Source organism: Typopeltis vanoorti, chromosome 9 (genome assembly GCF_054136105.1).
Source record: "Typopeltis vanoorti isolate ZY-2024b chromosome 9, IOZ_Tvanoo_1.0, whole genome shotgun sequence".
Taxonomy (NCBI): Eukaryota; Metazoa; Arthropoda; class Arachnida; order Uropygi; family Thelyphonidae; genus Typopeltis; species Typopeltis vanoorti.
Window position 1 is genome coordinate 73,061,668 of NC_143557.1, and position 14,645 is coordinate 73,076,312.

Genomic DNA, 14,645 nt, shown 5'->3' on the forward strand with positions numbered 1-14,645 from the left:
AAATAAAAATAACCTCACTGGACATTTGTATTGTTGAGAATCAAACCATGGGTATAAAAATTCTGAGGGTTCAGTGTAATTTTCAGAATTGCAAGTAACATACCAGTTAAACAAAATCAGAGCCAAAGATGGATCAGAAAGATAGGATACCAGATTTGACAATGAGAAGGACTTATGCTAGTTGTAGTAGTTCAGACATTTAAGATGGAAATAGTTATTGTAGCTGCTGCCTTTCCCCTCTCCCTTAATGTTAATCTCATTCAAGAAGAAGGTATAGCACACTAGTGTCGTGTAGGATATAGATGAGGTTTGGAGGAAGGAATCTGTTGAAATTTTTCTTGAAAAGCTGAAGGTTGTAGTTGTCAGAAGGCTGTTTTGGAGAGCACAGGTATTTGGAATAAAAGAGGAAATGGGGAAACAGCTTTGGTGTGTGTGCAGTTTGACTACAAATTGATGCTGGGCAGCTGCTGTTTGTGTTTTGACAGACTGAAGAGGAATGATTAATGCCCAGTTTGGTGGAGCACTATCCATTGAGGTAGCTAAGAAAACATACAGAGATGAAACAGGCTGTCTGTGAAACACAAAAACTGGCTACAGTTGGCACAGACCATCCATGGTAAGTTCCAGACTGCTAGCAAAAAGAACTCCATTTACTGATGTTGAAAGTTTATTTTTTCACTTGGTTAGAGTATAATAAAATTAGTTTAATCCTTTATCCAAGTGTGAGCAAACAAAGTTTGCGCCTGAAGTATCTTCAGGACTAGGGTAAAGTGATACAACACCAGGCCAACTCATTGCAAAGGTGGAGAAAGCTACCAACACTCCTAACTCAGTATCTCCTATAATGCAAAACACATCTCCTTGCGGATATGTATTAAAGGAAGGGCCACTACCCAGACTAGTTTTTAGGAGTGTTGGTAGCTTTCTCCACCTTTGCAATGAGTTGCCCTGGTGTTGTATCACTTTACCCTAGTCCTGAAGATACTTCAGGCGCAAACTTTGTTTGCTCACACTTGGATAAAGGATTAAACTAATTTTATTATACTCTAACCAAGTGAAAAAATAAACTTTCAACATCTTTCTCTAAATCCAGAGTAATTTATTAAAAAAGGGTGGCACACCATTTGGCAACTCCTATAGGTAGAGATGACTTGCTAATGCTTCTGCCTGGTATTTCCACTAGGGCCTGGCTCCCACTGAAGAGACCTCAATAAAGGTCGAAACTAGTCTGGGTAGTGGCCCTTCCTTTAATGCTTAACATTAGACATATCCGCAAGGAGATGTGTTTTGCATTATAGGAGATACTGAGTTAGGAGTGTTGGTAGCTTTCTCCACCTTTGCAATGAGTTGCCCTGGTGTTGTATCACTTTACCCTAGTCCTGAAGATACTTCAGGCGCAAACTTTGTTTGCTCACACTTGGATAAAGGATTAAACTAATTTTATTATATCCATTTACTGAGTTTCCACAGAAGAGCAGCTCGTCTGGCCTGGTGCAAAGAGCTTGCGAACTGGACAATTGACCAGAGAAATGTGATCAGAGGAACCCGTATTACTATTAAGACAACAATGCCCCATGCCACAAAGTTGCAGCTGTTATGGAATGGCATGAAGAGATGGGTGTTAAATGATTGCCTTGGGCTGCACAGAGTTCTGACCTCAACCATCGAATGCCTGTGGGACGAATTGGAGCAGTGATTGAGGTTCAGAGCAGCATGCCTTCGATCTGTCACTAAACTCGGTACCGCTTTGATGGAAGAATGGAGATAAATTCCGACTGATGTCTGCTGCACATTGGTGGAAAGCCTCCCTCAAAGGATGCAGGAGGTGATCAAAACCAAAGGTGGGCATACCCGATATTAGGGTTCGCCTGCTGGTATCAGTTGTAAAGTGCTAAAGTGTCCCGACAATTATTGGTAGATAGCATATATTAAGAATTGTATTATGAAGATGATATAATTCACTTGCTGATATTTATTGCATCTGCCTTATTATTGATCAAAATGTATTTATAAATATCAGCTACTTTGAATGATTTGGAGGCAGTAAAAGATGCTACATTAATTGAGAAGCTTGCAGGTAAAGAATAAACTACCTCCATTATATATAGTGAGTGAGTGGTATATTAATATGGTATATTGATAATTTAAAAGAAGTGTATCGATGTCTTGTTTTTTTCTTCTCAAGTATTGGGCAGTTCACAAACTATAGTACTTGGATTTGTTAGTAGTGATTTTACTTTGTTGCTTAAAATATTATAATTTTTCAGTTGTTTGTGTGATAATTAACTAAAATGTGTGCATTGGCTTTATATCTTTTGCAGTATCAGTGAATTCAAAAAAAGTCCAAAATCAGAAGTATCCTGCATTGCAGAAAGCTTGGAAAATAAAGAGGCAAATATTTTTCAGATTTTTGTTCTTATAGATTTTATATTTCATCATTAATTATGGCAGATTTAATACTGAGCTGCTTTGTTTTTTAATGGAGAGAAGGCACTGACATGCTCAAAATTTTTGGAATCTTGGAAATATGAGATATTTTGGAAAGAAATTAATTATGGAAAGAGATTGTGAAAATATGTAATAGATTTAACCATTGCATTGGAAAGATGGGTGGTGGTGGGGGAGTGAAGTAACAACCAGCAAACTCAAATAAGATGCTTTCACAATCATCTCATTATTTCTCAGTGAATGAACACTATTACAGTGATCCAAAACAATTTAATATTTCATTACTAGTTTTCCTTCATTAGGTTTCTTCCAAGTTTGATTGCGTCATTTTTAATTAACTCATCATCAAATTATGTATATCATAATTATGTTTATCATAGTACTCAGCATATCCCTTGAGCTGATACATATGCTCAAGGGATATGCTGGGTACTATGGTTGTACTATATGATTAAGTTTATATTATTAATAGTTTCCTATCAGTAATTTTTCTCCAAATTAAGCTATTATTTGTCAGGACCCAAATACTGTCAGATCATATATTTTGGTCTTCTAACATCTTTTTAGAGACTATAGCTTAGTCAGTTTTGAATGCCCTTTGGTTGGACAGACCTGAGTACAAATCCTTTCTAGGACATGAACTTTATCAGGGCTTTTCAATTGCAGGTGAGTTAGCCAGTCTTATATGGAAGTTGCAGTTTTTTTTTTTCCCTCCCAGAAAATTGGATCTTTCATCCCACAAAATATGTAACTGGCCAGGAAACCATACACAGTATACAGACATAAAAGAGTAGAGATAAGGATTAACTATCCTATTCTGTTGAATCTGGTTGTGAAAGCCTGTGTATGTCTGATATATATATACCAAAGTAGTGTGTCTGAGTGGTTCATTAACTTTTTTTAGTTAATATCACAGATTTGGATCTGGGATATTTTTATTATAATAAGTTAACTTAAGATCTTGAGTGAGAGAGAGAGAAAATTCAAAAATAATATCCTTATTTACAAATAATTTATATTAGTGTAAATTTATGGTAAAGCTTTAAGACTTGTGTAAAATGTTTGTTTTCCAAGCACTATATACAAATTCACATTAGAAATAAAAATTTATCCTAAAGAGAAAAAGGCCCACAAACTATCAGGCTTAAAGTACATAAATGCCACACAAGATTTCTTGTCTCTTCTTTTCAAGATCACAGGATTTGATAAGAATACACAAACTTATTAGACACACTGTTTGCTCTAAACAATAGCCATAGAAATCTAATTAGCTTGTACCTTTTTTTTTTTTTTTTTTAAAGCAAAAAGATAATTTGTGTACAACTTTTCTTAAGAAAGAACATAATTCTTGTTTCATATCTTCTCTACATTATCAGTTCCTTTTCTGTTTCCTTGAAATACAAAGATAGTTTTAAAGTTCCCTTTTAACAAACTTCTTTGTTATCCTTAAACACAAAAAGTTTATTACTTTTGGGTTCACAATGTGTTGAACTAGAATATGTTTGCTGCATAACGTATCAAAAGGAACTATTCCATTGCTTAGTGAGAAACTATATATATCACTTTTATTTATACCACAATTTAGCTTCTTGAAAGAAATTCATCTGTTAATTTTGGGATAACTGTTTGTTTCCCTCATAATGCTCTTTTTCACTTTTTTGGCTTAAGAATTCTTTTAAACTATATTTCTCCCCTAAACTTCCAACTTTCCAGAATGTCTTCTCTGTTTTAATCAATGCACCAGCCGTTCTATTCTCTCATGCTAATTCAACTTCCTCTTTGGAAGTACAAACCCACTTCTAGCTGGCACAACAAGTAACATGATGGTGGTGAGATGAAAGCAAAACAATCACTTGTTGTAAACAAGACTACATTCTTTAATGGCATGAAAACGTTGTTGGAGAGTTCAATATTTTCTTTTCTCAAGGTTTAAGTTACAGAAATAAAAAAAATTAAATTAGAGGTGAATTTTTTTTTTTTTTCAAATAAATATCACAAACAGTTTTCTTGTTATGGCCTGTTTGCAACAGACTGTATCAAGGAATATTGCTAACAATCTGATATCGCTAAATAGCACATACCCTACCCTACACTTGCATGTATGGCATGGGTCTTTGTGTAAACATAACATGAATAGAACACTAACTGCATTGATCCACCTAGATCTTGGTCTTTCTCTGCACCTTTTTTTTTTTTGACATTTCCTCTCCCATTGAGAGCTAGTCTAAGAGCTGTGTCACTTTAGATTAGCTCTGCTCACACATTCTTGAATGCTAACAATGTCATACACCTTCATAATATCTTCATTTTTGATATCATTCTGTCATTGATCTGTTTATGTCCTGGTTTTTCTCAGAATTCTCATAACTATGGTCTATGGTCTTTGATCAACTGTTTTATTTCTAACTTGTCTCTCACATCTATATGTTAAAATTGGTTTGAACACTATTTTGTATGCTGCTAGTTTATTGATTTGGTTATTTTTCTCTCATTCCATGTAAATTTATTCATTTGGCTCCCCCACCATACTGGCTTTGGTAATTCTATTATCTATTTTCCATATGGGCAAGACTACAGGAACACTTCCATGACTGCAACATACAGGGAAAACAGAAATAGCAGCCCACAAAGCCATAATAGTAGACATACAGGAAAACGAAACAATGCTAAGAATATCAGAAACATTCACTGCCCCTATATAATCTCTGGCAGTTGGAAGCTCCACAACATACAAATTAGATCATGATTCTGGCCAAGAAAACAACACAGATAAACCCAAGACAAAAACACTAAGCCAACATGACAGCCTACACTTTTCCCACAAGCTCTGAAGACGACACTCGGTCGAAATGGCTCACATCTTGTTACTCCCACCCCCTAATCTTGATTCATCATATTCTGTCCTTCTCCTTTCCCCTAAAAATATTCTATCTTTCACCTTCTTCCCAAAGAATTCACAGCCCACCTTGGAAACTCACGTTTTAAATTCACATACCTTTTATTGTTTTATCTGCAATTCTCCTACATCTTTCTATCTTCACATTTCTGTCCCCCCCCCACTTCCTTTCTGTCATGCTTCAGTGGTGGTATATAAATGTTTATCACTATATGTCTGATGCTGCTCCAAAAGAAGTCGACCAAGAACATCCTACAAAGTATGTCCAAAATTATTCCTTCCATATATTCTTCATGTATTTATGTCTTTTAAATATCAATAATACCCTAAAAAATTCTTCATGTATTTATGTCTTTAAAATATCAATAATACCCTAAAAAATTGAGTAAAAAGCCAGTGACATTATAAAAAGGGGTACTTCTAAAGAAAAATAGGCAAAATAGTCGTAAAAATTTATATCGATTTAGAGGAGTAGCATGGAAAATTTTCCAGAAATAATGTCTATAATATTCTCCCTATTTAATTTGCCATCCTCACTAAAACTTGTAAAACTTTCACTTAAATACCTGAAATATTTTATTTTATTTTATAGCTTCTCCATTAAGAATTATTATTAACAACACCAGAACTCCATGGAATCAAAAGATTATTGTAAGAAGTACACAATGGCATGTGCACCCCCACATCCAAATCCACCCACCCACACACACACACAAAGCCCATCAAACTGTGCTTTAAACTCATTCATGTCTGCATTCACCACATTCTCAGGCAATGCACTCTCCAACCACTCTCCATGCAAAGATCCTTTACCTCACTCCTTTGCTCACATCCTCTTTATGTAGTTTTCAGGGATAGCCTCCTGTTCTCCCCTCCCCCTCTCCATGAAAAATTTCTTCTACATTAACCTGGTAACACAATGCTAACTTATATGTCTCAATCATATCTCCTCTTCTATTCACAAGGCTGTGCAAATTGCATTTTTTTTCTTCCATCATGTATATTTATTTGCTTCTTACCATTCCTACCTTATTCTGTTTGTATTTCCATATTTTTACCGTTTTCACTAAAAATTGTGGGTAAATAGCCAAAATACATTATTACTGTTTATTGATTCACTCTTTTTTTTTGTTGTTGTTGTTAATGTTTTCTGTTTTTTCTTGATTATTTTCTTAGTTTCAGCATTTCATTCGCTGATTTTCACATCAAATTTATCACACATTTTTATTTCTGCGAAGATTCTTGAAAACTAATACCAGATTTAAGAGAATATATATCCTTGCATGCACTATAAATGAACCTATGATTTGAATTCATATAAGAAGGAACAGCTTCCTGACTATTACAACCATCACTTCCAAACTTCACAGTTGAGATAATGCACTCAGCCATATCCTGGTTTTAGCTTCCTGGGTGTTTGTGTTTCTTTTTGAAGTTGGCACCCTCACACTTCTGCTGGCTGATAATTCTACTTGCAGTTGATTTTGAATCTGTCTTAGAATTGATAATACTGTAAATTAAAAAAACAGTTAACTTACATTAAATAAAATCAGTTTAATTGTAGAATTTTCTCCTACTTATCTAAAGAAGAATCTTCTGTAACTGAAAATTGGAACAACATAATATACAATTAACATAAAGATTCTAAAAATATGCCACAATAACATTTTCTAATTAAAAAAAAAAACAAGATTAGAAAGGTTAGCAGATTGAAAAAGTCTAACTCCTTTAAGGGGGTTAAAACATAGGCTATCAGATAATTAGGACAATGTGGTAATGTTTCACAAAGTTTCTTTATAAATACTTCCATAAGGAAATCTGCTCTTGTGTAGGATTTTTGTTTTAGTGTGCAGGATACTGTGATTAGTAGAGATGGCATGTTCAGCAAGGAGGCTGGATTGTTTTCAAGATTTTTGATATAAGATTTGTTCCTAACTACAGACCAAGGCAGATCTTTCATATCATCCAAAATAAGATAGACTGCAGGAGCAAGGGATCTGTTAGATGTTAGCCACCAGGAAAATTAAGTGGAGGAAGCTTGTCTTTTGGTGAAAAGAGAAATGTAGAGTTTTTTTTTTTTTTTTTTTTTTTGACAGGATGAAGATTCCCTGTAGATGTTGAGAAGATTAAAAATTTTCACAGTAAGTTCAGATATGCCATTGAGATATTCGATTCAGATAAGTATCAACAAGAGAAGAATTAATATCCACAGTATATTTATCAAGAGAGCTAGTTAATATGTTCACATTGAGCAGGGACAAATTATCTTGTGCTGTACTTGACCTTGGGACAGGGAATCGTATAATGTATAGTGAGCATGCCACAAATTGTGGCATGTGCTTTGATTGAAGCCAACACTGCTCGGGGAGGGGAGAATGTGTTTGTTCTGGAATATATTAGAAACCAGTAATTAAGGAGAGCCCTATATTTGGTTGGTATATTTAAATTACTAAAAATTGTAAATATGTAAACCCACATGTTGACATGTGACATGAATCATGTTAGAATGATCAGCAAGAACAGTAAAGAATACACAAGAATTGAGAAGAATAGGTGAAAACAGAAATACTTCCATTAGAGGCAAATGAATTACTAATTTGGTTTTTCAGAAATTTGATTTTCTTAAACAGAGAAGTAACAGAGTAATTATATATATTGTATAGTCATTTAATATTGAAAAGGGAAAATTTGTTTCTTCATACCAAAGGGATAGGTAGAGAGAGAAGAGTAACCTCCCTATCGCTTATTTAATGTACTTTATTTTAAATGTAAATAAATGTGTTTTAATTATATGTCTGCCTGATTGTTTATTTTACAATGCACTGTTCCTAAAAAAAATATCGGACTTGTGAGCGGGAAACCAAGCGAGATAGCCGAAGCGTGTAGTTAAGTGTAAATAGACCATGACTATTTGTGTAAAGTTTTACTGAAGGAATTTGTGTTAGAGAGAGAGAAATCAACCAGCCGTATTACCGAGTTTTATGCCAATTAAAAGATATTAGTGGCGCAGTCTCAATAAAATAAATTTTCTAGTATCCATAGGCATAAGACTCGTAGTGCGAAAGGTAGATAAACACAGTACGCAATAGTACAAGTGGGAAAGGTTACGAGAGAAAGCGTGCACTGCTAATTAGAATAACGGTATTTCAAAGGCGCAGTAACCAAGCAGGCTTTATAAATAACAAGAAATAACAGCAACACAGTTTACAGCTGTATTCCACTCTGCTCTACACATCTAACCTTCTATCATACTACTTAATTCTCCTACTACAAACACAACTCCCATCGATACCACCTGCCATCACCAACAGTAGTATTATAACAAAAAAAAATGATAAAAATAAGTAATAAATAAAAAAAGTTATTAAATGTTTAAACCTCTTGGTGACTTATTGGCCACCCTGTATATAGATTTTTCCTGGCGTCTTATTAATTATGGTGGCCATTTTTATTGGGAAAATGAAATGGAAGAATGTAATGAAATTTTTACAATTTCATAGAAGGTTTTAAAATGAACCGTAGCTTATTTCCAGATTGTCCAATTTCTAATGTTTATTGCTATTTTAATGTTCAAGAGGTGTACTTTTTGATATCTTATTGCATTTTCAGACAAAACTATTTTTTTTTTTTTCTGGGCCTAAGTTGAATTCACAAGTCTGATTTATGTTTTCATTTATACATGTAGTGGAATTGAAACCTTTTCAATTAAAAAAAACATGAACTTAATCATTTTAACTTAAAATGATTAAGTTAAAAGCTCATAATTTCATTGCAAAAAGCTAGTGTAAATTTTTAAAAATAAAAAAGAAGACAGCTCTTCTTCCGAATGTATAGTTGAGGGGATTTTTCAGAAAACTATACCTTTATGGTGTGAAATGCAGTCATTTCACAGGGTTGAAAATGATTGATCATAATCTGAAACATTTTGTTGTCACATTTCTTTTTAGAACTCTTTATTCTTTCCCAGCTAGATAGAAACCTTTAGGTTTTTTTTGTCTTTTGAAAGAAACCTATAGCAGACCTTCTGTTCATGCTCAGTCACATTACTATCCTTGTTAGAAATCTGCTACTATTAAGTTCTCAATAGTAGCAGATTTCTAACAAGGATGTCAGGCTCACTGTGTGCTGTACTTTCCAAACTTCAACAAATTTGGGGTGCATGAGACTGCCCCAAATTTGGGAAGCTTGCATCTTGAGAACTTCAGCCCAACAGCCAAGACAACCCAATATAGACCACTAGGGGACACTTTTAGGACTCTAGGAGCAATGCTAGTTTTCTGTTTTCTGCCTCATTTGCTCTTTGTAGTGCCTGAGTGCATGTGTCATAGTTTTATGTTCCATTGAAGATGGCGATGTGACATTGCCGAAATATAGCAAGTATTTATTAAAGTTTCTTTTAATTAATATTCCAGTATATGTTGTAAATTCCTGAAATAATTTAATATTCAAAATAACTTTTGTGTAGAAATTTATTATTATTATTATTATTATTATTATTATTATTATTATTATTATTATTACGGGCAACTCCAGGGAGTCATTAGACTCATCGAGGGAGGCCCCAAATCATTTTCATCACAACTATTCGACATTCATACAGTATCTATCATACCTCGCCTTAAACTCATTCACTGTCACAGCATCCACCACAGACTCAGGGAGCGCATTCCACTCATTCACTACTCTAAAAGTAAAGAACCCAGCTCTAACACCTTTACTAACCACACTTTTGCCCAGTTTCCATGGATGTCCCCTAGTCTTCCCACAACCAGCCCTGTTCTCAAAAATATCTTCTGAATTAATTTTATAGAAACCCTTCAGTAATTTGAATGTCTCAATCATATCTCCCCTCCTCCGCCTATCAACCAATTTTTGCAACCCACAAATCCTCAACCTGTTCTCATACGGTTCATTCCACAGACCTGCTATCATCTTGGTCACTCGCCTCTGGATCCTCTCCACCTCCTCCCCATCAAGAAGAAACCTAGGTGACCAAATCTGAGCACAGTAGTCGAGATGAGGTCTTATCAAGGCTCGATACAGAGGAACAATAACCTGCTTGTCTCTGCTTGTCAACGTATTCTTCAGCAACCAAGTGATTTGATGAGCTGATTTGGCCACTTTTGCAATGTGTCCCCTAAATTTCAATTCCTTATCCACCAACACTCCTAAATCTCGTGCCTCATCAATTTCCTGGAGCACGGTTCCACCAATGCAGTAAACTGCCTCCCATCTTTTCACCCCAAAATGCATAACCTTACATTTTGCCACATTAAATTGACATCCATTCTTCCTAGCCCAGACCTCCAATCTATCCAAATCATCCTGCAAAATTTTGACGTCATCTGCATTCACTATTGCCCTACCCAACTTCGCATCATCCGCAAACAAATGAACTGTTCCTCTCAGATCCTTTCCTATATCATTTATGAACAAATTAAACAGCAGTGGTCCAAGAACAGATCCTTGTGGTACACCACTAGTCACAGGCCGTCTAGTGGACTCTACTCCTGAGTAAACCACTCTCTGATATCTCTCCGTCAACCACCCTCCTATCCATCTCACCAACCCTATGTCCATTCCCATATGCTGCAATTTACTGATTAGAATTCCATGTGGTATCCTGTCAAAGGCCTTAGCAAGGTCCAGCAGAATCACTGTAAACCCATTACCCTTATCCAGTTCAGCCGTCACTGTGTTATAATACGTGAGCAAGTTACTGAGGCATGACCTACCCTTCACAAAACCATGCTGTCCCCGATACAGTATCCCATTTTCTTCTATCCAATCTTGTATTTTCCTCTTGACTATTTTCTCTAAGACCTTGATAATGATTCCTGTTATGCTGATTGGCCGGTAATTTTCAACAGCAGCCTTGGAACCACCTTTGTGCAGTGGAACTATTTTCCCCTCTTTCCACCCCCTTGGGACTGACCCAGTCCTGAGGCTCAAATTAAACATAATGGTCAAGGGCACTGACAATTCTTTGGCCGCTTCACGTACGACACGAGCTGGTATACCATCCAATCCCACAGATGTATTGACATTGAGGTTCTGTAATAGACTAGTTACCTCTACCTCATTCATCACAATTCCAGTATAAGCTGTTGGTTCCTCCATTTCCGCAAAGCCACCACCTGGATGATATACTCTTGCAAAGTGCTCGCTCAGTAATTCCACAACATCGACTGATTCAGTTACCTCCCTACCCTCAGCATTTTTTAAGATCATTCTACCATGAGCATTTTTCCTTTTACTTGCAACATATTGAAAAAACTGTTTGGGATTCTCTTTAGCCTGCATGGCCAATTTCCTTTCGTAATCTGCTTTTGCTTTTCTTACCACCCTTGTTACCATCCTGGCCTGAGCTTTATACTGTTCATGCACCTGATGGTCACCCTTCTCCTTAAATTCCCTCCACAATTGTTTCTTTTTTTGCAGCTCAAGCTTAATAGTGTTATTCATCCATTTAACCCCTACCTGATTTATTATTCGGACTCTTGGTATACAGTCAACCATTGCCTCCTGCAAACAGTTCTTAACCACCTCCCATGCACCATCAACATCCAGCCCTTGCAGTTTTACATGCCATGGCATTGAGCCAAGCACACACCTAAGCTTGTCATACTTACCAGCCCGGTAATTCCACATATACCCTGTCTTAATTGTAAATTCGACTCCTTTAGCCACCTCCCAAGTCATGACCTTATGGTCACTCTCACCAATTGGTGGCAACATGGTCATGTTCGTTACAGCTACATTCTCAGTTGCAATTACTAGGTCCAGCACTCTCTGCCCCCTGGTATTTTCCAATACATGTTGCCGTAGATAGTTGTCCCTTAATAACTGCATAAAATCCAATTCCTTCCTCCCATGTGCCCTCTCCTCTTTCCAGTCAATGTTACCATAATTGAAATCACCCATAATAATTACCCTCCTTCCATTCATTTCTTCTATTTGCTTATGCATACTATTCCCACCATCCACTCCATCACCCGGTCTATAGCAGCACCCAATTGTATATTTTGTTCTGCTAGATTGTATCTCACACCAAACAGCCTCAAATGTGCTTTTTTCCCCATCCTGCAGTTCAACTTCTATACTCCTTGGCTGAAGCTCATCAGCTATCATCAATAACACTCCTCCCCCCTTTTTATTCACCCTGTCACTCCTGAACACGCTATACCCATCGCATTCAATCCCACTAGCTTTATCATCTTCTGTCAGCCATGTTTCACTAATACCGACAACCTGTGGCCTGGAAGTGCCAACCATGGCCAAAAACTCTTCCTTCTTGTTCCTAATACTCCTGGCATTAGTGTACATGAATCGCAGAAGCCCATTTGTCCCATCCCTACTTTGATTCCTTATACTAATTATCCCATTCTGATTTGTTGTCCGTCGTACTCGCCCGGGCGTAATATACTCATTCATACACTTAACTGCCCCCCCTAAAGTCTGCATATCTACTCCCCCCCCTCTTAATAAATCTAGTTTCCCTGAGTCTGTACATCCACTTCCACATCATTCATCAACACTCTTTCAAGTCTCCGTACACCAACTCCATTCAAATGTAACCCATCCATCTTATATAAGTCCTTTCGCCCATCGAACTCATTCCACACATCCACAAATTCCACACCACTCTCCATGCATAACCCACGCATAAAGTCATTGGCAATTATGGCCCTCCTTCTAAACACTTCGCTGTCATACCGCGGTAAGATACTCACCATCCTAACTCTCTCACTCTTCTCTTTTGCTACCTCAAACAACTCCCTCACATCCTCTATCATTTCCATTTTGTCCTCTTTCAAATCATTCGTTCCTGCCACTATTATCATCTCTTTCACCCTCTGTTTTTGCAGTCGAATAGATTCGCTGACGTCCTTTATGTTCGCACCCGGCTGGTACGACTTCGTTAAACTCTCAATTATTACGCCTCTTAATAGCGAATCCCCATACAGCACTCGCTCCTTCATTTTATTGACGTTTACGTACATTCTATTTTTTGCCGTCACAGACTTCCGCCGGTTATTTGTCGGTACGTTCAACACACATTTTTGCATACGCTCCAGTTGTCGTTTGGCTCTGTGTATCGCGCCATGTAAACGGGCAATTTCGCTACTCGCATTTATCTCACCATTTTCATTATCGATCAAATCATCCATTCCTTCGGTGTTTCTACCTTCATTTACACTTTCAGCGACGCTCTCACACATATCTGGCACTACCACGCAATTCTCTAGTACACCGCCATTTTCTACATTCTGACTACCGTTAACGATATCAGTCTCGATACACGAAACACGCTTGAAGTCTTCATTCTCTTTACACTTTCTACACATATTAACTCCACTATCACTTTCTAACCAGACTCCTACCGCTCTTCGCAAGGCATACATCTCACAGACAGCACATTGCATAAATTCTTTTACATCAAAACTCTTAAGCAAGCATGGCGACCTGGCCGCCATTTTTTTCTTTATCGGTGCCATGTGTACGCTATCTTTTCTTAAAAATAATAATTAAAATAACAGAAAACACGCAAAAATTGCACAGACACACCAAGAATCAAAAAGCAAACAATACTACTTAAAATTCTGGTAAAATATCTAATGTTAACACAAAATAATACTGATCTTTCCAGGAGCTCTCGACAAGCCGACGATCTAATCCGTGCGACACCAAGCGACCATTTCACTGAATTTATGTTTTGTAGACAAAATGTGGCTTTCCAAACCAGATTTATCGGGTTCTTTAAGTGAAATATATTCTTGATGTTCTCAAGGATGAATTTGTGCAGAACAGCCCAGTCTGTCCATAATAACATAGACTGCAAGAACAAGGGATTCTATAAACTCCTGGATGGAGAGAGAGAGAGGGGAGGGGATAATTGTCCTTTGGAGAGACAAGGAAAGTATTAAGTTTACAAACTGGATGGAAAGAGACTTGTAGGTCAACCTGGTGAAGAAATCTTGCTATTTATAAGGCAAAAACTATTGAGAAAATAATCAGTACTTATTTCCTTCATCTTAATTCTCCTCGAGAAGTTTCTAGAATTTGTCTTCCTTATATTAAAGGACTATCAGAAAATAGCAAGACTTGTTTGAGAAACCAATTAAAAATCGATTACAAATGTTTCAACATGTATGATGGCTTTACAAAAAGCAAGTCAGTATTAGAACTGCTTTTAAACTTTTGTGCACTCCGCAAAGTTTTCTGTATTCTCCAAAAGAGAGCATTCTTTTTGAAAATATCCTGGGATTCCATGTACACTGTTGGGAAAGTCAATGAATAT

General features: G+C 36.6%; 1 protein-coding gene across 4 annotated transcripts in view; it reads left to right on the forward strand.

Moving 5' to 3' along the window:
- The window catches only part of nbs (nibrin), a 285,502-nt gene that overhangs the window by 124,998 nt on the left and 145,859 nt on the right, over positions 1–14,645 (forward strand). For all 4 annotated transcript variants that reach the window (XM_090397995.1, XM_090397996.1, XM_090397997.1 and 1 more), the window contains one exon: positions 2,322–2,391. In XM_090397995.1, coding sequence (XP_090254121.1) covers positions 2,322–2,391 — 70 coding nt within the window. The remainder of the gene's footprint in view (positions 1–2,321; positions 2,392–14,645) is intronic.